The sequence below is a fragment of the Peromyscus leucopus genome, chromosome 10, assembly GCF_004664715.2.
Source record: "Peromyscus leucopus breed LL Stock chromosome 10, UCI_PerLeu_2.1, whole genome shotgun sequence".
NCBI lineage: Eukaryota > Metazoa > Chordata > Mammalia > Rodentia > Cricetidae > Peromyscus > Peromyscus leucopus.
The window spans coordinates 10,859,422-10,887,069 of NC_051071.1; the positions used below are offsets into that span (position 1 = coordinate 10,859,422).

At 48.1% G+C, this 27,648-nt stretch overlaps 1 protein-coding gene across 11 annotated transcripts in view; it reads right to left on the minus strand.

The window, feature by feature from the left end:
- Positions 1–24,278: 24,278 nt before the first annotated feature.
- Positions 24,279–27,648, minus strand: part of Bcl11a (BAF chromatin remodeling complex subunit BCL11A) — a 96,146-nt gene continuing 92,776 nt past the window's right edge. For 10 of the 11 annotated variants that reach the window (XM_028876384.2, XM_028876390.2, XM_028876386.2 and 7 more), the window contains one exon: positions 24,279–24,786. In XM_028876384.2, coding sequence (XP_028732217.1) covers positions 24,695–24,786 — 92 coding nt within the window. In that variant the 3' untranslated portion in view covers positions 24,279–24,694. The remainder of the gene's footprint in view (positions 24,787–27,648) is intronic. The other variant, XM_028876383.2, reaches the window with a different exon arrangement.

Genomic DNA, 27,648 nt, shown 5'->3' on the forward strand with positions numbered 1-27,648 from the left:
GAGACTGAAGCCCACCCAAGTCTGCCCTTGACATCAGCAGGGACCTCAGACTTCAGGACAGATCAAGCCCATCTGGTCCCCATGGACTTCCTTTGGCCAGGTTTTCTCTCCATAAAGAAGAGCCTCTGTCTCAGAGAGACAGACAGGGCTCCCATGCTGAAAGACCCCAAATCCAGGGTGCCTAAAAATGATGTAAAAACCACTTACCTCTTCTGCTAGAGGCAGTTTAATTACTAAATTAAGGCAATTCCGTTGTTTTTCTAAGCACAATGACATTACAGTAACACCTGTCACTAATGGGTCCTGGACCTGCCCCCCACACCCCTCCCACACCCTCCCCCAGGAAAACTCACAGTCCAGTCCCCAGGGACAACCCCACATTTCTATGCAAATCAAGTGTCCAGAGAGAATGGGGAGGAGGCAGGGCCGCACTTTCTCCATGGCTGGGTGGCTGGAATATATGCATGATAAAATGCCATTAACAGCTTGGAATTAATCATTGCTCTTACCCTGAATGGCCTAAGAACTATTTTCTGGGGCCTCCTCTGTGAAAACTGTAGATGGCATTTGAAGGTAATGGAGCCTCTGAATATTTTTCTAATTAACACCACATTTTCCTATCTGTCTCTAGAATATTCCTCTATCCTAGAGTATCATAAATTGTTGTAGATATTCAAGGATTTTTTTTAATTGTACAATGATCTGCTAATGTTCAGTGATTTTCTGAGTGCCCCCCTTCAGCTTGCTTTAGTGTTGGAAAGTTCTGTCAATGAACAGTGCCGCAGAGCAGGCCCTGATCTGCGACTCTTCTCCGGGGAACTGAAGGACAGACACCCCTGCCAGGCCTCCGCCTCCTCCTCCTTCTAACATGGCCCCGCTCAGGCCTCCAGCCCCTGGGCAGCCCTCCCTTTTTGACAGTGAGATGGTTCTAGGGCTTTGCTTCTGAGGAAGAGTGCGTGGATGTTCGTCATAGGATCCTGTTACAGAAGGAGGCAGCCCCCTCCTCCCCTGGTCAAGCCAGCACCACATCACCAGCTGCTCCACAGAAGACAGCGCACATGCTGCAGCTGGGCCACTGGGGAGCCGAGTTCCTCCATCCTACAGTGAGGACCTGGATTCTGCTGGGAGCCGCTTCATCAACCTGGAAGTGGACCCCGCCAGGCTGAGCTTCCAGAAGACTGCAGCTCTGACCATGGCCCGGACTGCAGCCTGGGAAAGGCCCTCATCCAGCCGAGCTGCACCTGGGCACCGACCACGAGATGATAAACGAGTGGGGCCAACTGCTACGTTTGGGGTGCCTTGACCCACAGCCATAAATAACTAATACTACTTATTATTCAACAGATAAAATCTTATAGACTACTCCACAGGGGATCAACATCTCCCAAGCCTTGGGGTTGTAAATTGTAAAGCACCTCCCGGCCTAGAGCATGCCTTGTTTGGGGCCCAGCCAACAAGTCACATTCCTAGATGCTCCCCTGGGCCCCTAGGTAGCAAGTCGGCTGTCCTGAGCATTGTATCCCTGCCATGAGTTGGACTTGACGGTTTTGTTGCAGGTAGGACCTCCTCACCAGAGCCAGTGTGTAGGCATCATTGGGAAGGCAGCCGACAGTCACAGGGAGGCTAGCCCGTGAGGCTGCTCTTAGGTGGCTTCTGTCAACAATAAACCCCAACTACTCAGATGCTAGGAGTCATTTCTTGAGCAGTGTGTGCCAGTAACTTTGTGACCATCCTCTCATACCTCAACCATTGCCCTAAGAATAACTCAGCAAATTGAAGTCGTTTGTCCAGTGGCAAACTGTTAGAAACTGTCGAAGCTGGGATTAGAAACACTTTTTGCTTATGTTTATTCATTCTTGTCATTTTTGTATGGGTCTAAATAAACTATTTTCATAAAATTAAAATATGTTTATTTTGTGTTCTTTTTTCTCACTGAACCCTTTATCACAATCATTTTATTTGTTACTTTTTTTTTTTTTTTTTTTTTTTTTTTGGTTTTTCGAGACAGGGTTTCTCGAAAGAAGCTTTGCGCCTTTCCTGGAACTCACTTGGTATGGGAAGTGCTGCGGGGAACAAGCCTGGCTCCAGAAAATGCACTGACAGGGTCTCTACACAGCTCTGGCTGTCCTGGATCTCACTCTGCAGCCCAGGCTGGCCTGGATCTCACTCTGTAGCCCTGGCTGTCCTGGATCTCACTCTGTAGCCCAGGCTGGCCTGGATCTCACTCTGTAGCCAAGGCTGTCCTGGATCTCACTCTGTAGCCCAGGCTGTCCTGGATCTCACTCTGTAGCCCAGGCTGGCCTCCATCTCACAGAGATCCGCCTGCCTCTGCCTCCCGAGTGCTGGGATTAAAGGCGTGCGCCACCACCACCCAGCTTGTTGTTACACTTTTTGAAACTACTTATTTTAATGGCTGCATAATATTTCATTGCTGAGCAGACTGGCTCTGTCCTTCCTGTCTGATACTAAGCTACTTCCTGTGGCTCGGTCTCATACATCCACGACCAGCTCTGTCATACTAAAATCTGTGATCACATCTCCGACTGCTTTCTTAAGATTCACTGCTAAGAGTGGGTGGGGCTGGTGGGCCGCGGCAGTAAACTTTTTAAGGCTCCTAAGGCGTGTTGACAAATTGCTTCCCTGAAAGGTTATGCCAATTCCTATTCCCAAAGAGATAAACACTCAACTTTGAAAGCAAGGGGAGTTTAAAAGTATGAGATAAGCTGACATCTTGTTTAAAGGAACAGCTCCTCAAGTTCCCCCAAAAGGGCCGTCTGAGGAGCCCTGTGACCCCTGCCTGAGGATGACTTGTTCAGCTTCCTGAGTGGCTGCCGCAATTCCCAGCATCCCCGATGTCATTTTACTGTGGTTGTAGGAGGAGATTGGGTGGAGTAAGAGGGGAAATGGAAACATTTGCATGATAATAAGCCTGAAACTTGATAATCAAGCTTTCACAATATCTGGATATACTCCTTTCTAGCCAACTTCTCCAAAACGGAAAGGCCTCCTCCAAGGGGCTGGGGTGCCCTCACTGCCGGATCTTCAGTCAGGGCACTGAAATTATTTCTAAACACATACACGAAAAGAAGGAGTGAGCCAGGTCACAGGAAAGAGAAGAGACACTTCTGAGGCAGGAATTCTCTCTCGGTTGCAGGAGAGCCAGAGGAAGATGCAAAACTACCCTTTCTAATCAAGAGAAGTCACCCCACTTTGTAACATGTTGGCATGACCCAGAAGAACGGCATGCTTATTTCTACCTTTGAATGATGTCATCTTGTTTTATAAGCTAAATAAAATAAAATATTTTTTTAAAACAAACATTCAAAACGACAGTGGCGGAATGGCTATGAGAGTGCGGAAGGCCTTCCCATCCCTTGCAGTGACCTGTGTCTTCAAGAGAGAATCAGAGTCAGCTTCCCGGGGCCTCCGCTGGGGCGGGGCCTCCGCTGGGGCGGGGCCTCCGCTGGGGCGGGGCCTCCGCTGGGGCGGGGCCTCCGCTGGGGCGGGGCCTCCGCTGGGGCGGGGCCTCCGCTGGGGCGGGGCCTCCGCTGGGCGGGGCCTCCGCTGGGGCGGGGCCTCCGCTGGGGCGGGGCCTCCGCTGGGGCGGGGCCTCGCTGGGGCGGGGCCTCCGCTGGGGCGGGGCCTCCGCTGGGGGGGGGGGGGGGGGGGGGGGGGGGGGGCCTCCGCTGGGGCGGGGCCTTCACGGCATGGCTCAGAGAGGCCAAAAAGGGTCTGTGTCCTGCCACTATTTGGAATGTTTTCTCACTCAGGGCATCAGCTGCTTTAACACTAAACGGCTGTATTTCCAGTTATGTGGGTCCATGCAGGCTAAAGAGGCCAAGGGCGGTCTACTCCACACAACCATCCAGGGACCCAGGGAGGTGCAAATCAAACCAAGAACCAACTTTCTGGATCAGATGGACAAAATGTTAAATGTTACAATGAAAATAGAGGTGTGTATGAACTGTATGGTTCACATAAATTTTAGGAATTATAAAGTGGCACCTCTGTATCCTGTTATCTTGTTTGCTTGACTGTTTTATTAACATTTATCCATGTGTGTGTGTGTGTGTGTGTGTGTGTGTGTGTGTGTGTGTTGCAGATATATGTGGGGGACCCAGGCCAGCTTGAGGAAGTCAGCTCTCTCCCTTACCCACTGAGCCATCCACCAGCCCTTCTCTGTGCTCTTGGCCTCAGAGAACACAGGGATGTCCCTGTCGGCAGAGCTAAGGATAAAAGGAGAACAAGACCCAGGGGGAGACTTGAAGCACATCTGCACAGCTCACCAACTCAAAAGAGGCTTAGCAGAAAGGGTAGAGTCCAAATCACCACAGTAATCGGCCACACATCCCTGACAAGCAGCATTGGCAATGGGATTTTCCAGATGCCACAGCCATCCAGGAGCCTTCTAGATAGGTCATCGACCCCAGCGTGTCTTAGGCTCCTGGGCTCAGAACTGCCTGGATCACCCACTAAAGCCCCATCATACTGTGGTTAAGCTTTCCTCATGCCAGAGCCCAGTCAGAACAGATGCCTGGGAGAGATTCCTTGTTCTAGCAAGGGGAAGGGTTGGGAGGGTCTGCAGAACTCTGGCAAAGCCTGCCCACCTGACTCCATCTGCAGTAGGTAGGGCAGGGGAACGGTGGAGCAGAGGCCAGGGAAGGAGAGGATGGTTCCAGGGCCACGTGGTGTGAAGCTAGACTTCATATCCGCCCCGGAACAGGAAGTATCTTAGTCACACAGGCTCAGGGCCAAAGGAAGAAAGTATTTCATCATCCAGACTTCAGTAATTCACTAGCAGACTTCTGGGGAAGCAGGATAGTTAGCAAAAGAAGTCAGAACTCCCTGGATGTTTTAGATTCTCACCAATACCTTCATTTGTTCCGGCTGAGCAGCAGCTTGCTGCTGTCTCCGGGTGCATCATCCTTAGGGTGCCACCACATCCCAGTTTGCCCAGGAACCCCTCATCTGATGCAGACCAGCTTGGCCAGTCCCCAGAGGTTGACAGCACAGTTTCATAGACAGCATCCGTCAGGGGTTATTTATACAAAATAGCAGGGATCTGGTCACATGAGTGGGAGGAGTTTGGAGATCATCTAGTGTAAGAGACCACACAGTAAACAAGGAAGAAGAGGAGGAGAAGCCTGAAGAGATGCTGGTCGACACAGCAACCATCTCAGGCCTGTGTTCCTTTCTCATCTAGAGGTCACCCCACCACACATGAATTGGTCCCTGGAGTCCCAAGCAACCAAATTAATGGGCCCCAAGAGATAAGCCTGGACATCCATACAGGTCTCTGGAGGAACATTCCCAGTAGTCACCACTGGTGACGAAAGACAGGGTAGTGGTGGCAGAGTCCTCCTGGGGAGCTCCAGTCTGGTGCCTGGGAGGATTCGGCTTGGCACACCACCATGAGCCACCGTGTTCTGGGACTTCACTGTTCCAACTCGCGACCATCATCAGAGCCCCAGGCAAATCACAACCCCACACACACCTGCCAGGCCAGGGCAGAGGAAGAAGGGGCTTGGATGCCGGCCTCCTCAGAATCTCTTCAAGTTCATTGCAACTTCTGAGAAGCTGAGTTAAATACCTGTTCAGACGCACTACAGAGAAAAGTGCTTCAAGGGACCAAAAAAACTTGGTTCCCAGAAAGGAGTCCTTTGAGCAAGTGGCAGCCTTGATGAGCACTGGGCTTGGCAAAGGTCTACTTTTGTGATGACTGTGTGGATGGAACGGTGGGAGGATGGAGGTGGGGTGTTGCTTTATGAAGCATCTGGAAAACACCAGCAGTGATTAATTACTTTGCAGTCTCTTTGCAGGCTCAGGGGTGGCCACTCTTAAGGCACAAGAACACGGGAGTGAGACCAATGATGTTACTCTCACCCTGACCAATATTTGTGGGTTGGAAGACAGATATGTTTCAACCCCAAAGTATGTGACGTTGGGAAGTTAGAGGACCTTTTCCATTCATGTCTTCATGTCTGACCTCATCATGCCCTGAGCACACTATGTTCTGCCCATCTCTCCCCGTTTCCACTCCTGTGGACTCGATGTGCAGAGACCGGCTAAGAACCCTCCCTCAACATCAAGCCATGCCCGTCCAACTGACAGAGCTCTTCCGCCTTTAATTCATGCCTATACTTAATTCATGTTATACTTTGCTCTTTAATGTTTGTGTGATTTAGCCTACACAGTATAGCCAACGTGGAGGCAGCAGGTTCAGTTTGTAGTGTTCAACTCAGGTGTGGAATGGATGGATGGATGGATGGATGGATGGACGGACGGACAGACGGACGGATGGACAGACAGACGGATAGATGAATGCAAACACAGATCTTCCATCTAGAAAGGTATGGCCTCACCTCTTACTAACTAGATGACCTCTATCAAGCATCTTATCTAGAATGAGCCCCGATATCTTTATCTGAAGAAAGGGCAGTAGCACTACTTGGCTTAGAAGAACAAATGAAATCTGCTCGTCAAATGCTTCCAAACCAAGCATGTCCTTCCCCTTTGCCAAGCGTCCAGTGATCTGGCATTTCTCCTTCTTTGTTTTTAATCCCTTGAGAATTTCTGGAGTGTGTGAATCTGACCCTATCCACCATCTGACACTTCTCCCTCCAGCTCCTCCTCGATCTCGCCACATATCCACCTCCAAACTTCACCCCCTCCCGCCTCCTGTCCTCCTTCTCTTCCTTTTCTCCTAATAATCCACCAAGTCCACTTAGTACTTCCTGTAGTGCACAGGCGAGGTGATCCACTGGGCACAGGCAACATGCCATGGGCCAAGCCCCAGAGAAGAACGACTCTTCCCCCCTAGCAGCTGTAGGCCCCGAAACAGCTCTCCAGCCGCTAGGAACCGGAGCCGTGGTTCTCAGCTGTCGTCAGGCTGTGGTGACCCCAAACATAAAATTACTCTCCTTGCTACTTCATAACTGTAATTTTGCCACTGTTATGAATCATAATGTCAATATTTTGGGAGATAAAGGTTTACCCAAGGAGTCGCGACCCACGGGTTGAGAACCACTGATCTAGAGCGTCTCTCCCTCATCACTGCTGACATTCTGGCTGTCTTGATCTAACGCACGTCTTCCACAAGGAAGTACAGCTGGTTTGAGCTGTCGTGTCTGGAAGAGCATTTCCTAGCCCTCTTCCCAGCCCCCAGCTCTCACATTCTTTCTGCCTGCTCTCTGCAATGTCCCCTAAGCTTTATTGGGGGGCGGGGGCATGATAAGAGGCTGAGCACCTGTCACTTACTCTCAGCACCTTGATCCATCATGAACCTTTGCGTGGACTGTAGCTTTATGGCTTGTCTGATCCAGTCTACATTCCACGGTCATTTTTTTTTTTTTTAATTCTTCATTCTGGGACATGTCTATTAGAGTTGATTAGGATGAAATTGGACTTACCAACTATGAAGAAGCTTCCAAAAACCAAGACCAAATACCCCCAAATAAAGACACCTGGAGCTCCAGCGGCAGATGTGTGCTGCTGTGCCCTCTCATCTAAGAAGAGAAATTCCCAACTCATGTCATAATTCAGAAATGTTGTCTGAGTCACCCTACATCCCAGCATCCTCCATTTGATTTCCTTCATCACACCTGAGTCCTGCAGATCCCGGGAGAGCGGAGGCACGTGCTGTATGTGTGTGTGTAAGCTCACGTATGTGTGTAAACTCACATAATGTGTGTAAGCTCACTTATGTGTGTAAGCTCACTTATATCATGATTCCCAAGTGCTGGAAATCTAACAGGCTAAAGTGGGAGGGAAATGCTTTCAGAAGCATTTAGCTTTTTGTTTCTAAATCATATTTCAACAGACGAAACTCCAAAGCTCCTGAGGATCACCCGAAGCTGTAGCCAGAGCAGCCCTGGGCCAGGCGGTGTTGAATGGCGTCCTTTAAACCTTGCCTCATAAATACTCTCTGCCTAATGAACCCATGCCCCCAAACAGCCCCTGAACTGCTCTACTAACCCCAATACATGTTAAATTTATGATTTCTAAACAAGATGAAAGACCCGATTGGATTTATTTCCCTAAAAAAAAAAAAAAAAAAAAAAAACAAGGCATTCCACTCCTGGTTGTGCGGAGCCCCTGCCTACAGTCAGCACCCACTTGCTGGCCAGTCCTTGGGCCAGTCCTCCTTGTGAATCCCCCTGGTGTTTTCAGCAGTCGCCTTCTTCCCAGCCACCTCGGGTCCAACTCTCTCACCACATACTGCACATGGCCAGTGACTCCTCACTGATTCACAGTCTCCCCTGTGGCTGTGTCTAGTGGCTTTCTACCTGCCTGTCATGGACAGTCGTCTCCAAACTGCCCTTTCTGGGTTCCTCCTTCCTCCAAGGAAAAGCCTGGAGAGTCTTCTTCAGAAGTAAACTTGGGATTCCTCTACTCAATTTGCAGTTAAGAAAACTGAGGCCCAGAGAAGACAAAGAATTCAAAAAGCTGAGGGCAGACCCCAGGTGTCCCTGTTCTGAAGCTGGCCTGCCTGCTGGCCTCAGCAGCTCCTCCCTGCCAGACCACACATCCCCTTGGGTCACATGTGAGGTCCAGAAGCCTGCTTCCCAGCCTCTAGCGTGTCCCTGGTGATATCTACCTGGGAGGGTCACATGGCCACCCTGCCCCCCAATCCCAGCTCTAACAGCTCCAGTGAAACAATAAAGTTAAGATATCCAAGGAGAGGAGACTCAAGGACACTTCCCAGGCAATCTGAGGATAGTAAGGCAAGGGCCTTCTGAAGAGTTCAACTTTGCCATCCCAACCAGAAAAACGAGAATTCATGAGGAGCTGGCCTCTGAAGGGCGAGGTGTGGATCCGGCCAGGTTGAGGTATGAACAGAGGAGGCCATCAGATCCAGCTGCTTTGACATCTAAACAGGAGTTCTGTGAACCAGAGGTCAGCATTTTGAACCCAACACTGGAATTCCTCCTTTGCAGAAAGGGCTATCCTCAATTCTGTGCCCTCTTCCTATGGCAGGTTGGGACCAGCTCCACACTGAGCACATTAGCTTTCTCAAAAGTCACCTCCACCCCACACTTACCCCAGTACATCCAACAAAGTCCATCCAGAAACTAGCGTTGGGCCAAACCAAGGGCAGGCATGCTAGAAAGTACCAGCGAACTGTGCGACCTCTCACAATACCTGGGTCATTGTCTCTGACTCCTTCTACCCAGTTCTGCAGCCCCTGACTAAGTATCAGATTGTTCGGTTTCCTGAACTGAAAAGATGTGGACATTGGGAGGCATGGGGACAAAATGAGAAGATAGTCTCCTCCACGAAGTTCAAAACTTTTGTCCTCCTCACTCTGCTACATCCAGCCATCGCTCCTCATCCTCTTCCCAGATGTTTCTAAGATCTTCCAGAGAATGTCCAGATTTAAAGAATTAGCTTCTTCTCCCACTTAAATTCCCTTCCCCTTGGTCTCAGCCTTGGCCAACTGAAGTTTTTTCAAGATTACGAGGGGAGATTTGTCCAGGTCATTTCTCAGGAATCAAAACACAAAATCATTTGGTGAAAAATCAATTCTAATCACCTGTCTGGTCCATGATCGTGCTTAACTCTGCCTGGGCACAGCTCACCATGCTGGGAGCATGCCTCCTCTGGGCTGGCCTCCACGTACAATCGGACAATCTGACAGTTCCTTACTCTTGGCCCTCTGGTTCTAGAGCCCGACACACTCCAGGCAGCTGTCCCTGCTGTTCCCTCCCACACCTTACCCTCCAGCCCCCAACTAACACTTTGACCTTCAGGACGGGACAGATGTGCACATGAGGACTGTAGTCACCCGACTTTCACCTTTAAGGCACAGGAGAAGAGACTGGACCCAACTGGCATGCAAAGCAGGGCAGGCATGACCAGTATGAGACACTTGGGGAGACAGGAATCATTCTCCCTGTCCTTGGGTATTCCCGGAATGCTGAGGAACCCACTTCTTGCACTTTGAAAGGGCTCAGAAATTACTCAGAAGTGTGAACACAATCAGAAGGAAGCTTCCCCCTAGTCTCCCTTCCACTAAAGCAAATGGTTCTGAGGGCGCAGTTCACTGGGAAAGCACTCATATCAAATCCGGGCCTTAAAGTGGACATAAATATCAGGTCAGTTTCACAGGCATTTATCCCACTCTGGGGATAAAACACATAAATAAACTGGAAATGGACACTTCTCCTGCCCCAGGGATATGATCCTGCCCCAGGCTCCAGGCACGCTGCCATGCAGAAAATCAGCCAGCCCTTTTCTGCCTGGTTGGGGTGGGGTGGTGGCAAAGGGCCATCTCCCTGAGGGACAGAGCCCTGGACTTCCTGCACCCTCTCCAGAGCCATCCTTCCCTCCTTCCTTCTCTTAATCGCTGCCCCTGTCCCGTGCACATCTCCCACCCCTTGCCTTGGGGCTGCTAGTGTCGGCCCGCACAGCTTTCTGCTGGGGCGTTGACACTGTTGTTTTTTTTCTAGTTGAGCCCATTGGCTTGCTTTTTAAGCATTTTTTAAATCACAGTAAAACGTGTGTATTGTAACATTCATTACTTGAACCCTTTCCAGATGTTTCTGTTGTCCCCATGTAAATTCTGTACCCATTAAACAGTAACCGCCCCCCACCCCAATCACATTAGCTACTGCTAATGCCTATTCTATGCCTGTGAATTTTCCAAGACTGACATTTTAGAATGTTATTTTAAGGTGTGTTACTTTTGTTTAGGTTGCATTTGTTTAACTCTGTGAAGCTGTGTTACTGTGCCTGTGTAAAACACCTGATGGTCTAATAAAGAACCGAATGGCCAATAGGAAGGCAGGAGAAAGGATAGGCAGGGCTGGCAGGCAGAGAGAATATACAGAAGGAGAAATCTGGGAGGAAAAAGAAAGAAGAAGTAGACAGAGAAGGAGGAGGACCCAGGAGCCAGCCACCCAGCTACACAGCAAGCCACAGAGTAAGAGTAAGATTTTTAGAAGTAAGAGAATGGGAAAAGCCCAGAGGCAGAAGGTAGGCAGGATAATTTAAGTTAAGGAAAGCTGGCAAGAAACAAGCCAAGCTAAGGCCAGACATTTATAAGTAAGAATAAGCCTCTGTGTGTGATTTATTTGGAAGCTGTGTGGCAGACCCCACAAAAGAGCAAAGAGTGAAAACAACCAGCCACAGACTGAGAATCTATATCTGGCTTATTTCACTCAGCATGATGTTTTCAAGGTCTGTCTCCATTGGGGCATGTGTCAATACTTCATTTCTTTCCATGGCTGAGTATCATTCCATGGCATATCCAGTCCAAAGTTTGTTTAGCCTGCATGGTTGATGCTGCAGACGTCTGCTCCAGCCTCTGCTTTCAGTGCTTCGGGTATATACCCAGGAGGGATGCTTCTGGACCACATGGTCTGGATCAGTGGTCTGTCATGTTTAACTTTCTGAAGGATTGTCAACCTATATGCCACAGTGGCTCTCCTACTTCACATTGCCTTCAGCCACACACGAGGATCCCAGCTCCCCTGCGTCCTCACCAACACTCATTATGTGCCTCTCTGTCTCTATTCATTTGTTTGGCTGTGTATTTGTGTGTAATGGCCATCTTAGTTGGTATGATGACAGATTGCATCTTGGGGCAGCATTTCTCCTGAACTAGAATCAACTCAAGATGAAGAAAGCCCACGAAGCCACAAGCCAGTGCTAAGGAGATGCTGGCAAAGGCCTCAGACATGACCCTTGGGAAAGCAAGGTAGAAGACCAGTGGTCCACAGACCCTCACCCCATGCCGTCTTCACGGCACTCCAAAACATCTGCCTTGGGGTCTGTCTGACTCCACCTCCAGCCAGCTGTAACCTCAAAAGAGCCCCCAAACCAAACCATTTCAGGTCTCAGTTTCCCAGTCAGTGGGCCAGTGTACAGCAGCTTTCTGCTTCTGCTTGTTTCCACAGTGCTGTGATAACACCCTAGGAGAGAATGCCTCGCTGGCTGGTGTTGCACATGCGCAGAAACTTAAGGCAGAACTGGAAAGAGAACCAGGGCCCTCCAGGAACCTGCTCCTCCTCCAAAACCCGGGGCTGCTTCAGCTGCCTTGGACAACTGCTGCTCGGGGACTCCACAGATCGGCATCGTAAATCGTCACATATTGTTCCTTTGGGTCTCACATGGCAAAGTCAAGGCCAAACCGAGCAATGGCCTGACACAGAGAGGCACTATGGACTCCATCCCCAGGAAGCATCTGGGGATGGCTTCTCAAGGGCCAAGTGGGAGAGCGAAGTCAGTTTCAATCTGAACTATGGAGAAACACATTTGAATGCACACACTGGAACACGTTCATTAGCAATCCCACACCACCCATCCTCAGGCCCCGGCCCATCTGTGAACAGTTAGATCAATCTAAAGGGGTAATCTGAACTTTAAGAGCCTCAAGAAAAGACAATATCCACTCTTTCCTCCTCCTCCTCCTCCTCCTCTCTCGCCCTCCTCCTCCTCCTCCTTCTTCTTTTGATGGGAGGGGTTAGGGAGCAAGTTTCTCCAGAGACTTGGATACATGTGGCTATTGAGGTGTACACAGGAGTAAAATCCATCCCGGAGAGAAAAAAAAAAAAAACTATCCCAAGAGAGTTTGTGTCAGTCTTTCCAAAGGCTGATTCTACTTGAGCATCTGTATAGGGCTGACTCATAACACAAGGATTACATTCAAGGTGCTGGGCTTGCTATAGGAAAAGTCACAAGAGTTTGGGTTGGGCCAGGTAGAGAGAAGGGACTTTGCAATGTAAAGCTGGAGTTCATGAAGCAGGAAACTCCCCCGCGGAGGAAGTTACCTGGGTTGAAAAAACTCAACAAGTACCCACACCAGACAACGCAAAGCTGAGGGGCCTCCTCCACAGCTGGGAGACTAAGCTAAATGCTTGGATGCGTCCTTTCCTCTGCCCAACGTGAGGGCTTCACTCAAGACCAGTGAGCAAAGCTCATGCTCTGCACCCACCCCTCTGAGCAAGTCCCCTGTCTGTGTCCTACCTCAGGACAGAGGGTGTTTGTTCAGCTCACCCACAGAAACCAGGTGGGCCTCCTTCGAGATGCGATTGATTGGCACGTTATCATTGAACTCATTCACACCTGAGTGTCAGCACACCCTGCCCTTTGTTGTGTAAGACTTTCTCTCCTAATTGTGATACAAAGGAACTCTCACCTTAGTGGAGGCATTTCAGGGGATGACAGGCGTGGGGCGTTGGGGCGCAGTTAGTCCAGGTTGCCATGAAACCCTTGCCAGCCTGCTCAGCCTGCTGGAGGTCAGCTAGCCTCGTCATCTAAGGTGGCCTGAGGAGCCCGGTCCTGCTCATCCCTCCCCCCCCTTTCTCTAACACCCACTCTCCAGGAGGTGGGGTTTGCTTCTGGAATGAGTTAGGCGGGAACACAGTCACACCTTCTTGCAACAAATAACACCTTCTGTAGCCCTTTGCAATCCTGCATACTTCAAACTCTCCGGCGTTTCATCAAAACAGAGAGCATGACTAAGTTGCCGAGAGGTGAGGCTATTGTCCATGCATTTCTAGTGGCTCTCAAGGGATGCTCAGTGGCTGTGGCTCCATGGTCACACTTGGAGTCTCAGGTGGCACATGCTCCCTGCTGAGAAAGGCTTCTGAGAGAATGTGAGAGCTGAGGACATTTCTCGTTGAGCTCACAGAGTTAACCACCTGGAGGAAGGCAGGGTGCAAGGCCTCAGGGTCAACCTGAGAGGAAAGCATAACTCACCTGCTGGGCTGGACAGTGGCAGGAAGTCCAAGCATCCCGCAGGCTGTTTGTGCCACTCAGGAAAGAGGAACTGACCTCTTTCTCATGGGGAAGTGCATCTTCTCGTCTAGAAACCACAGACCCACCAGTGAAGGAGCTGGAGTGAAGTTCCTGTGATGGCCACTGGGTGTGGACCGACCACTTGCAGCCCCACCCACAGGGGCTTCCTCTCTGAGAGCTGGCCAGACCCCTGCTTGATCTCAGGAAACCAGCGCCACTCGCCTTCACTGCACCAATGCTTTGCCTCTGAGCCCAAGCCAGGAAAGCAAGCTGTGTACACTGACACCTAAATTAGATCCTTGCAATTATCTCCCCATCCTGACTTGCCCCGTGCTTCTGTCACTTCTTTTTATAGCTAAAGTTACTCGCCCTCGTTTTAAGTACACTGTGCGTAAGGCATAGGCCAACTTCTGATATATTCCCACAAGCAAAATTAAATACCAGTAACATGTGTTTTAGTGAATTGGGTCCCTCAATTTGCATCTTATAATAAGGATGTTATCATACTGGTTTATGGCTCAGCTCTTTAGTTTTATCTCTCAGGGGCTAGATTCCCCCTCATGAGTTCAATATAAGTCTATGAACTAATGCAATTCTTAAAACACTTTTCTTCTGTGTTCGCATTAACACTTTTGTGAGCAAGAAGGTTTTACTCCCGAAGTGCACGGAACGTTTGCCTTTACTGAGGATGTGGTGGGCCACGAGCCTTCCGAGTCCTCCGTGCGTGGTGGTGAGTGAAAGTGGAGTCGGTAATCCGGGCTGCCACGCAACGCAGCCTGTTTCACCTCTTCACACTGAGACGTAATCTCTAGTGTGCTCATTCCCTTACATTTAGATTAATTATAAAACATTGTCACCAGAATATTAAAGTAATGTTTAATACACAGAAGGGAATAAGGTATTCTGGAAAATGCATAATTTCCCTAGGATGATTTTGCCAGTTGCATGCAATATGATCTTTTGATTGCCAGCTATAGAAATATTGTGACTAAGCCTTCACTAGCTTTTTATTTTTGCAACCATCCTGTCATAGCACTTTGAAAACTGTAAGCTTGGCCCACAGGAAAAGGAAAAAAAAAAAAGAGGTGCCCATGCTGGAGCTCTCTCCACTTGGTTCCAAAAGAGGGTGAGAAAAAGAGTGAGCAGTGTTGGGGAGCCCTCTCCACGGCCAGGCCTAATGTAACTGGAATAGTGAAAGGACACTCAGCCTGGGACAGGCCTACCGCATACACGCGCACAAGTACACACGCACACGTACACACTGTGTCCTTTCAACAGGAGGAAGTGTCCAAATTCCTAAAAGGAAATCTTGAGTCGGCTCTCTTGCTTCAGATTTTCCAAACTCTGTATAGCAGATGCCCAAGAGACCCAAGTCAACAGAGCCAGCCCCGAGAGGAGGGTTCCAAGCTGGCCGACTGAAGCGGGAATACCATTCCTCGGGGGACCACAGCTTCTGGGGACTGGTTTCCTCGGCCACCTTCCTCTAGGTACTAGGCGCTGTCCTTGGCTGTGCTGGTTAACAACCAAATGTCATCATCCACAGAGGTCCCTGGCCCCATGAGGCCTCCTGCCCAGAAGTCTCACTCCAGGTCCCTACAGGTGAGACTTTCCCACCCAGGGCTGGCTTTACAGGTGGTAAGAACTGTGGAAGAACCATGCCGGCCCTCACCAGGCAGGCCATGACTCTGCTCTTCTGTTACACCACCAAGAATGTTGGTAGGATTCTTGGAGCTTTTTAAAGCTCACATGAACTCTGAAATGTTTTCTGTTGATCCACGGCACCTAGTGGCAGTACAGCCAACACCTGTCATCTTGCTTCTATTTTTTTTTCCAAGGCTTCCTATGTCTTTGTGACCTCTACCCTCTGCTCTTTAAAACGTACACTGGGTATGAAAAACTAAGCCCTCTTCCCTCAAAGGGCTCAGTTCAGTGACTTGATTACCTCTCCATTTGCAACAGGGAGGCCCCTTGGGTCAGAATTCAATGTGATTTCCAGTAGGAGAGGGGATAGGTTTACTCTGCTAGCGTCCATCCACAGCTGTTCTGGAGACACGAAGACTCTTAGGCTCGGAAAGCATAAGCTGACCTTCAGCCTGGCTTGCTTGCTGTGACCCTTACCTCATGGAGGAGGGTGGGTGGCTAGGGGGTGTGCAGTTTCTAGGAGGAAGGCTCTAGAAACAGGAGGGTAATAACCACCAAAGACCAAGGCTCCAAGTGTTACTGAGATCATCACAGTCATGACAGGTAAGGCACGCCTTTCTGTTTAGAAGCAGGGACACAATATGAATATGTATGTGCTGTAAATAAGGAATGTTTTGTGCAACTATGGAAATCTGCACTCTTCCCATACATAAACCATCACTCACACTCACTGGGAAAAAGGAAAAGGCAACATATGCAAACAGGCCCCTGGTATTCACATATGCGCTTGCTAACTCAAGCACATGTGTCTTTGAGTGACTATAATGTTACGAAGATGTGGGATGAGCCCTGCACTAATCCAGAAGAGGGGTGCTTAGTAAAGAAGGGGGCTCTATCTTCTCACAAGACTTCATCTCAAAGACCCCAATTCCTTTACACTCTATCCCCTATCAAGGTCCATAGAGATACTTAGTGTTTTGGGATGCTCTTTACTGTACTTCAGTGAGAGGGGAGATTGAGGCCATCCTGGTAATATCAATGCACGTTTGTATCTCTGGGGATAATTCTTATTCTTTTGACTAACTGTCCATGTATATTACATCCTTGCTTTTTACCAGCTGAAGGCTGAGGCTGCAGATGAGCCCACAGAAATCAGTCCTGTACTCTGAGAGAAAGTCTAGAGTGAGAGAAGCAGTTTGCCACCCAGTGCCAAAAGCAAATTCTTTGGGAGCCTGAACTATCCTGGCTTATGACACCGGCCAGTTGCAGAGCAGGCCAGTGTCTAAGACAGGCAGTAGGAAGCAGGGGAAGCGAGGGATGGAAGGATACCAGATGACAGAACTCATGACTGCAAAGCAAAAATCCAAAGTCTCTATTTTTGAAACTTCACCTCCCAGAGAGCCAAGCCCCGGCCAGTTCTTTGTGCAGAGAGAACCTCTCTGTTTGCCTGTGCATTTGTTTACTCCTAGTCCATGAAGGTCCTTGTGAACCTCATTTAATGGCAGCCGAATGGTAGTAAGACAATATTGTGGAACATGGCTTATATTGACACATATTGTTAAGAGAAATCAACATAACACAACTTTTACAAACTCTCCAAGTTTGAGAATCTTTTGATTTGATTCTAAATTCTCTTGAATCATTTTTAAATCTTCCCTTTCACAATTCTTGGGATTTGTTGAACTACAAAGATCTTTCAACTTTCTGTTCTTTTTCTGGTTGGGTTTGTCATTTTCATTTCAGGCATAATGCTAAAGGGTTAAATGTTTGATGAGAAATGGTGCCTTCTGTATGCAAGAATAGTCCCTCTAGAAGCTGGCTGGCCTGTCTGGGCGTCAACATTCGAATCTTTACGCTCTTCTTTGTACAGGCTTCTCACAATGGTCCCTCAGTAAGGTAGACTTTTGGATGGTTTTTAAAGACAGCCTGAGTTGGATCCAGACAAGCACAAACAGGAAATGGAGATGGACCATAGAGGGTGCTCACTGGCAGAAACAACTAAGTAGTGTGACCCAAGTGTTGTACCCACTGCAGAGTCAGAGTGCTGGCCACTGTCAAGGACTGGCCTCCTGTTGGTCACTGTGCTTCCTTAGAGTCCCCTTCAGTCCATTTTGCATCCTGTTATGCACTCCTTCAACTTGCCTGCAGACATGGTTCTGAAAAAACATTTACCGGCCACATACTTTTTAATGTATTAGCTATAAGACAAAAATACACGTCCTTTAGCCCACCATTAAAAGACGTCTAACATAGTTCCAAGTCAGTTTCCGCCATTACGTTGCAACGTTTTCCCAGATGAACATCTTCCCGCCACACTGGCCAATCATCACCGTCCAAGCTGCTTCCTTGAACTGGACTGAGCTTCTCATTTCTAACCTGTTCTTGAGGACCATTAAAACTCACCACCTCCACATACCCCAGGAAATGACCTTCCTCTGCATTCCTCCAGCTTTCAACTCGTTTATGAAATAATCATATCAGACCCCTCACTATGTGTTTTTATTCCCACAATCTTATCCACCAAAAGGACTGACTATAACTCTGAGGAGGGACACTGGTCTTGTACCTCTGAATTGTTCTTATAGTGACTGGCACACTGGAGGGTGTGGGAGAAGCTTTATGTGTTGGTGTTCTAATACTGGACATGGAGAACGCCAGACTCCTTTGTCATATTCCACCAGAATGAATTAGCATCCGGTAGTCAGTTACAGTCCAGCATGGAGGGATCCAACACCCAGACTTCACCCCGGCATAGGTCATTTACCTTTGACTGCAGGACAGAGACGTGAGCCTGCAGACAGAGTAATGTTCCCATTACTACTCTGTCTAAATCGTGTGCTGTTAGTATTTATAAGCAAGACTAGGCCAAACACACGAGGAGACTTCAAGATATGCCCACCTCCGTCCTTTGAAACAGTTTGTAAGTATGCACGCCAGCGATGCTACACGAAGAACAGCATTCTCATTCACCCCACAGTGCTAAAGCCCCTCCTCTGGAACCGCTGTCTACATTGGCAAAGCGAATTATGTATTAGCATTTTAAAGGCCCACTGTTCTCACCACATCAGCTTAACTGAGACCAGTTATTTAGTGGGATTCTAATTAATTTAATTCTCCACTGGTGGCAACTTCTGATGGGCAATGGCTGTGCCTTTTACCTCTTCTCATCCCTTCCCCGGCACTTTACCCAGTCAGCTTCCTAGAGCAGGGATGCAATAAATATTTGTTGATTGAACAAATAAATGGGCCCTTGTTGCAGATGGAGAAGATTCATGAGTGAATTCACAGAGAAGGTTCACAAAACCAAATCAAAGTGGTCCTCTCAGAGTGACAGGACGTAAGCAGACTGGCCTTGCCCAGCAGTCGACAGAGCCAAACCTTCAAAGCAAGGCCATGTGAATTCTAATTAGCACTGGTGATGTTTTAATATGATACACAAGTCTTGGTGTTACAAATGCGAGCAAAACTCTTGGACGAAATCAATACTGAAAGCCAATAAGCACAGAGAGAGGTGAGAAGTTTAAAAGAGAGGGTTCTTGGGGCTGGAGAGATAGGCACCCACATAGAAGCAGGGTACAGCAGAATGGATTACAATACAAGCTGCTGTAAATCCCAGTTTACAATCAGAAAAACACAGAGAGAATTTTCTGGACTCACTGCCCAACCAACCTGGCTGAAATGAGCTATCAAACTCCAAGTACAGTGAGAGAGTCTGTCCAGGACAATAAGGTTAAGAGTATTTGAGGAAGACACTCAGCATCGACTAATGGCCTCCAGGCGCATGTGCACACAGAGAGAGACAGGATTGAGGGCCATACTGTGGTAGCAGTGGAGATTGTCGGGTCTCTCTCAGCTTCAGTAGAATGGGAGAAATAATGTAGCTAGCACACAAGAAAGCCATGAAGATATAAGAACGTAACAAAAATGCTAGTCACAGGGATCCCTTCCTTGATCTTAAAATATAGGAAAATCTCAATAAACATTAGCTAATATTGTTTCCATTTTAACCTGCATTTTCCTCTAATCTACACTCCAGGCAGGCAATTGGCCAGCTAAGGATGAGAAGGGTTAGGTTCTTAATCAGAGATGGCCCGTGGGACATGTCCAGTCCCTTGCAGGCAGCAGGGGTACGGAGATTTGTGTTCTCTGTTCTTGCGGAGCACAGGCCAGAGAGACCTCTACCCTTAGGGCACAGATCAAATGACCCAGGGAACTAGACCTCATAGTGACGGCTTAAATTTCCAAGCCAAAATCACTGTTGCTTTCTTTGTTGAAACATAAACTTAAAAAGAATGTGGGTTTGCCAGGCCAGAAGCATAGCCCACTCCCCTAGGACACTTCCTCACAGCCATGGACACTAAATTCCAGTACTCTAAATCCATTACAGAGTCTAAGGATATGGATACTCCTTACAGATGTGACTGTCACATGCTGACTCAGAGTCGGGGCTAAGAAGACGTGGGCAGGCCTGGAACAGCATCAGGGAGGAGGGCAGCATCCTGAGCTGCAGGCTCACAGAGCAGCTCACCAGTCTGCAAGAAAGTCCTGGCGCATCAGCGTCAGAGGGGAAAGAAAACACCCTAGAGAGGCAGGAAAGCAAGAGCAGTCCACACAGTGGGACGGCTAGTCGGCTCTGAAACAGGGAGGTCAGCCACGGCAACTCCGGGAGCGCAAGGAAAGGCCAATGGTCTCCACACCTCTCAGCTGGCTCTCTGAGGAGAGAAGACAGAGGCCAGAGAGGATGGCAGGGGCTGCCTGCTTGCATTACCAGGAGGGAAGTTCATGGAGCCACTTATGTGGGTGGGAGAGAGGTGGGCAGACCCTTCCCCTCAGACTCTCCTCACCCAGGAGAGTCCAGAGATGCTAACTTCCAACCCCACCCTTTTTCAATTTCAAAGTGAGCTTTGCTTTTGCAAATGCTGCAGCTCACTGCACTCCCATCAAGCCTTAAGACACCAGAGTCCACCCGCGTCCTCACTAAGACAAGAAGGGACAGAAGAGCTGAAAGAAGGGCAAGGCAGACAGAGCCAGGGGCCTGATCCAAAGAGATGAAGGCTTCGGGGAAAGCTCAGACAGCAGAGCTGGGGCTGGGCGGGGGTGGGTGGGGGGGGGGGGGGGGGGTGGGGGGGGGGGGGGGGGGGGGGACGACAGTGCTGTGGGCCATCCCATCAGCCACCCTGCAGGCCACTTCACCACCTCTGTGCTCCAAATTCAATGCCTCCAGTAACAAGATTCAAGGCATACTGTTGGTTCTTTGCATTCCTAGCAGGATGTGATGTGGCCTTGAAATTCAAAATTAAGTGGGTGTTTCTCTTAAACCCTGTCTTGAGAATGGAACAGATTGTGAAATCTATTTAAGTCATTTGCAATGAATTTGGTCTGATGAGTGGCTCTCTTTTATGCCCTTTTAACGTTAAAAGCCATCTCTCAGCAGTTCTTGGTCCATACATTTCTTTCTACCATTGGAGGTGTGGATGCAAGAACCCTTCAAGGAAGCGGCCTGAGCGTTCAGTCCAATTACAGACGCCGCATAGTAATCCTTCCTACGAGGACTGGCATCACCAAACAAGCCTGTTTTCTTCGTTCCTTCTGAGGTGCACATTTCCTTCTGCACTCTAGGCTTCTATATTCCGCAGGTCAACAGGGCAAGATCTGTCATTTGGATCCCTTGGCTCAAGAGCTGGAATACTTGGATTCCAGTTCCAGCTCAGCTGTTAGGGCACCGTGCTTTCCAGTCTGGCAATGACGGTCCTGTGCACCACGTGATCATAGGTTCTTCCTTCATCTTCAGGCCTCTGTCCAGTCTGCAAAATGAGTGACTGTTACGGTTCCCTCCAGCTTTGTTCTCTTCTTTCTCTACTGAACTTACACAACCAGGAGGAAAACCGACTGTGTGTACAGGGAAGCGCTCTGTAGGCCTTCTGTAGAAAGGGCAAACATGGAACAAGGGGAAAGGCAATATGGTTAGGAGGGAGTTTTAGTTCACACTAAGGTGCTATGGATATAATCTCTGCTTCTGGAATTTGCTGGAAATGATGTGAAACCAGAAGAGAGCAAGCCGAACGGTGGTATCTCCACTGCAGACTCGGAGGGGAGAAGTGTGGTGCTGTTTCTCTTGGACAGGATGAACTCCTGAAGAGGGCAGGGGCGTTTTGCAGTGTGTGTTGAACTGGGTTTCCACCAGGCAAAGAATTCCTCAAGTCTGTTGCCCTCACATTAGACCCAAGAAGGAGCCGACCCCATGTGGGGTATGGCAAGAAAAATGACGACAGCCCACACAGGACTTGAATTCTAACCGGAACCTTCTCCGTCACTACGGTAGGCACTCTGATTTGGAAGGAAATTATTACAGGAATGGATATTAGCACTGAGGTTTAAAAACCTGTAGTAAGCAACTTAATAATCAGCTTCTTCAGATCAATGCTATTCTCTAACAATAAATAAATAAAAATAAATAAAACCTGAAAGGAATCCCTGAGCATCCTAAGGACCTGGCTGTATTCCAGAGGCTTCTAAAAATGCCAAACATAAGTGACCAGACATGTTCTGCCAAGGTCTGGGCACTCGGCACAGCCTGGGCAGAAGCCAAACTCGCACTCCTTGATCAAGATCTTTCATCAAACCATGGCTGGATTGGGTACCTCTTTCTCAGGCATTGCTGATATTTAGCAGGTGGGTACTGTAAGCACCCTGAGTGGCTCTCTGCCATCACAGACCAAAGTTGTACAGACTTTTGTGTGATGGCTGGACAGATGACAGAACTAATGTGCGTGGACCAGACAAGAAGAGCATAAGAATGATGCCTGTATCTTTGGTCCCCACCATCCAAGGAGCCAACATCGTGTCCTCTAATGTGTGAGGAGTGCATGCTGGGCAGCCAATTAATCTCTCTGCAATTTGAAGTTCCTCTCTCCAGAGAGGGCACAGTGAGAACCCCAGTCAGATTTGTCAGTTTCTTTCCCGGCTTCCACCCTCCTCAAATAACCATGACCTTGACACATCACACAGCAAGATGACTTCCCAAATCATCGATCCCATGCGAGGTTTCAAAACTTCTACCCCCAGGATAACATCCTTTTTCAATGAACCCTATATATGAATTTTAATTTCCTCGCCAATTAAAAAAGGTGTGAGTGAAGATATGGAGGTTTTTGTTTGTTTTTGGTGAAGAGTCTTTCTTCTCTAAAGGGGAAAAAGAGAAAAAGATATTCTTTATCCACTTTGGTTCACTCCCTTCCAACAAAGTGACTCTTAAAGCTACCTGTTCATTTAGCCACAGAGTCTAAGAGTAAATAAGAGGTGGAGATGAAAACAGACCAGATCTGAAAGTGTGGAGAATGTCCAGTACAGTTCTCCAGGCTGTCACTGTGCCAGACCACATAGTTCTTTTTCCCGGTTTCTCCATAGAGGTGGTACCACTCTCTGGGTATTAGCAAAGAGCTGGTACATCCAGGTGATACTGTTCACCAGATGCCTTGTGGGCTTAGAGCTCAGAGCTGAACAACTCAGAAAGAGTGTGGTATGGGAAGGCGTTTCTCTTGGAAATAACTTTTTGTCTGGAAGTCCTATTCTGACCTAGGAACACTCAAAAACCCATGAAGGAAATATGTGCAATCAAAGTTAGTGATCTGTCGTGGAAGGGCCACAGAGAGAAGACGGCAAGGAGGAGCCCTTGCTCCATCAGTGGACCTCTCTGGTCTCTGTATGTGGAAACACACGTGTGTTTGTGAGCCTGGTAGGCCTGTGGACTGACAGCAGAAGCACTGGGGGAGGGACATTTGACTATAACCCAACAGGACTTGGTCGCATCAACTCCGGTTCAGAAACCAATCAACACGGGCTTGGCAAGCTTTTAGCGTGCAGAGCCCTGGTCTCCTCCACACTGGAAGCTGTGGGGTACTTCCCAGTGAGGAACAGATGAAACAATGCACATGAAAGTACTGCGCAAATATAAAGGGGAGCACTATTACTTATGATGAATAAGCACGAAGGAATCCAGGTGCCAATTATTTGCTGTCTTTTCACTAGGTTAGGTAATCTAGCCAGAGGGTAAATGGGTAAGATTTTCCCCACTCAGGTTCACAGCCAATATGTAAATCTGTAATGCACAGGTGTCTGAGATCTATTATTTATGAGCATATTTTAATATGCCATATTGTTTCTGATTCTCTTCTGGATCTGTACAGTGGAAAATACCGACCTGAGAGAAGTTCTTGGTGAATTTAGCACCTATCTGTAGAGCTCACTAGTGTCACTGATGTTCAAGATGTAAGGCACTCATGGTTGCAATGTTCTGTTCTGATGGCTACCTTCTTCCTCCAGTGATGCCTTCCCCTTGCTAACATCTTTACCAAATACTCTGATGTAAATATTAGGCAGTTTCATGTTTATTTGTCTGCATTAAGACCTATTCACTGCAAGTTTGGAATCCTAACAGAATATTTCATAAGCAACTACTGACATTTACCACCCAGCTGGCGATGCGATCTTTCTTGAACTAAATTAACAAATTCAGCTCCTACGTGTAGTCACCAAAAGCATATATTTGAAAAAGAGGATTCAGTGTGCCATATTTATGCATTATTTAATGGTATGCAAATTATAAGTCAGACAGGAAAACCACACGTCAGCATTAATAAACAGCAATACTACTACATTAATTATGATATAGCTATGATTTATTCCCTAGTTTTGCATTTTGATTCTCTTTGAAAATGTATGCCATCTGATAAGTGAAAGCCTATTTCCTCTCCTACATGTCATGCCCATCCCTGGAGTCTGGTCCTGCTGCCCACCCCGTGGGCTTCTACAGGAAACAGGTACACAAACACTAAGCCAAAGCAGCCAGCCACGTTGCCTGGCAAACATTAAAAATTAAAGAACAAGCGCACGCCGCCTAAAGCTCCAACATTTATTATGTCAATGTTAAGCACACCTTTTAAAAGACAACATAGAATGTATAGAAACAGGGGGTTCGGGGCTCATGCTCATTTCCACAATACGGGTAGTAGGTTGGCTGGTTTGAAAAGGGTCGGCCATCGCTCGGACAGCGACAGTCGGAGGGCCCTCTAAATGGGACGGGTTCACTGTTCCAATGGGGGTCTGTTTTTTTGTTTTCACTTTTTATTAAAAAATATAAATAAAATGGCACTGCAGGCCCGGGCTGGAGGGACTCGGCGGGACTCTTGTCTTCGCACAACGGCTTCTTGGAGGGTTACTGTCAGAGGACATCACAAACTAGCAGGATGACGGGCCACGCTGACATCGGCTGGGCGACACATGTCCACCCCGCCCCTGGGGGTTTCAAAGTTTCTCAGAACTTAAGGGCTCTTGAGCTTCCATCCGAAAACTGCCACACATCTTGAGCTCTCTGGGTACTACGCCGAATGGGGGTGTGTGAAGAACCTGGAAAGAGGTTGGAGACAGAGGAAGGAAAAAAGTACAGGTGTGACTTGGCCTGGTGATTTTCTGTTGTCTTGCTAGCTTTTCACAATTAAGACTTAAGTCAACCACAGGTCGAGCCACTGGCACGGTCTCTAGCGTCATCTCCCTCCCTGGATATGTCCACCTCTGGGGTCTCCCACACCTCCCCCCAAAGGACCCAGACTCCCTACTCCACCACGTGGAAGGCCTACTCCACGTGGGACACACCTGGGCAGAAACACTCCTCCTTGTGACTGAGGAAGCTTGGCAGCAGACAGTCCTTTGGTCAAGGATGGGGGAGAGGGGCAAGGGAAGGGAGACAGCTTCTTAAAATGATAATAAAATTATAAAGAAACAAAAACCAAAACTGATGTAAAAGCAGCTCAACGAAAACATGAAATGTCATCCAGTTCAACGTCAAAGCAGCCAGTGATTTACAAGAGGTGAACAAATCTCTGAAGAGAAAGCCAGAACCCAAAAAAGTTGCCCTCAAATTGCACCCAAACTGCCTGTAGTTTCTTTCAAACATGCAAGGTTTTTTGTTTATTTGAGGGTTTTGGGTTTTTTTTTTGCTTTGTTTTGTTTTTTGTTTGTTTGTTTTTTGGTCCTGGGAAAGGCAACAGTGAAGGGAGGAAATGGTGATGTCCTCCAGGTCCCCCCCTTCTGTGGGCATTGCCTTGAAGCAACAGAACTCAGAGTCCAGATGTGCTGGGAGGAAGGCTAGTACTGTGGCATTCCAGGCCTCGTTGCCATGGTGACCTGAAGCAGGGGCCTGGGGCCTCCTCTCCCCTGACTCCATGAGGCAGGAGGCCTGGGGTCTGGAGCTCAGCTGTGTTCCCACATCCCCCCCTGAGCAGTGGAGACCTGGACTGAGGGGCCTGCTGTGACCAGGTGGACCCTGGGGACCCTGTCCCTGGCACACGCTAGCACTGCCCTGGAGGCCTTTTAAGCAGATGCCCTGCAAAGCCCTTTGTCTGACCCACGACTTGTATGTAAAGCCCTAATAGACAAGTACATCATAGGCAAATACCATATTCCTGGTTTGTCTAAAAGCGCACCAGCCCTCTAGGGATCTGGGGGCTCTTGCTTAGGAGAAACTGTATAATGTGCCTTTCTTTCATTGTCTCTGAGAAATCTGGTAGATTCATGTGCCTTCCTTCCATAGTTTTTGCAATGTGACAGAAAAGGAAAACAGTATTTGCATCAGTCATTGAGTTGTGTTCAGCCAAGTTTGGTCACTTAAGCACAATGACCCTTGTGAACTGTACTGGCTCCTTTTCCCGTTTGGGAGGGAGGGTGGGATCTGCTGCTCCCATGACAGATGACACAGGGAATTAGAAGCAGGCCAGACTCCTTCCCCAAAGACTGACTCCCTGGCCATGTGCTGTAGTCAATGAAACAGTGGGCTAACAGGATAATGAGATGCAGAAAAGCGAATGTGAATGGCCAAGCAGCCATGTCTACAGTCTGTAGGGGTAGCAAGTCCTGGAACACAGCCTATGTTTTCTAGGGTCCGTTTCTTTTAAAAAAACAAAAAACAAAAAAGCTCTGGGAAAGCCTCAGGCACTGCTTAGGAAGATTCGCTAAGTGGAGATCATGCCTTTTCAAAGTTAGTGCTCTCTCAAGAACTAATTTCCCAAGTAGGTTGAAAGAACACTGTCAATCGCAGCAAAATTCCCACAACTGTTTAAAAATTCCTGAACACACTAGGCCGGGGACACTGAGTGACCATTCTGTGGTGGATCACAGCCATCAGCAACCATGCTTGTGTGTGGAAAGGAGTGTAAAACCAGAAAACACGGTATTTCCTCCCTAACTCTCGGAGTAAAGTAGGATGCGGGCAAGGCCAGCTCGGGGGCTTCTCAATTTCTTTTGGGGATGGTTCCAAATAATCTTGGTGTCTTTCAGCCAACTCCCAGTGTCTGTGAAGGAGCCACCTTGTTTCCTGATTTTTCCGGTCGAAGTGTTCTCTAGTCCACCCCTTCTTCTGTCCCTTCCTGTTGAGTTCTCACTTCAACCATTATGAATATATACAACATGAACTTATCGCATACACAAGTGAGATCGAAATAAACAGTTCTAGCCACAGAATGCCTTGGGGGAGGGGGGACAACTACTTCACACTTCCTGCACAGCTGGTACACAAGAAGCAGAATGTTCACCCCACTTCTTAGCGTCCTTTAAAATGTGTCGGATTCAGTCTTTCTGAAGATTGTAAACGAGAGGATAGCAAATGATCCCAGGAAGGATATAGTCACACTGGAAGCATTTAGGGGCTAAAATTTGCAATAATAGCATTGGCTGTATTCCTGCTTATTAAGTTTTTCTCAAATGGAGGGCTTTTTTGTCTTGTTTTTATTCCCTTTGGAACACCCTAGGCATCAGGACTTCATGTACATAAAGAACATTCTACTGGTATGTCAAGACTTACAAAAACTTAACTCTGAATTCTCGATGATAACGAAGAATCTGGGTACTTCTTCATTTAAAAATCTATCAGTAATTCATGTTACATGGTGGGAAATTTTGCTTTTGAGATTCCTTTCTAGTACAATTTAAAATGTTTGGATTCAGGATAGAAAATGTCACTTAGAAGTTCTATTCTTGGTGTCCAAGTTTTCATGCCCCCATTGCTCACAAAGCTCCAGAAATAATATTTTATCAGAGGGTTGTAATAAGTCACAAGAGGAAGTAACCTGAAGAAGCTGTCTCCCAACAAATTTATTTAACTTTGGGACCATGTAAATCAAACATAATCTGTGATTTATCACCAGATATTTGCACCTCCCCATTCCCAGCTTGATTTAAGATATCTCAACCTATAAGGATACTGTACCCACCATT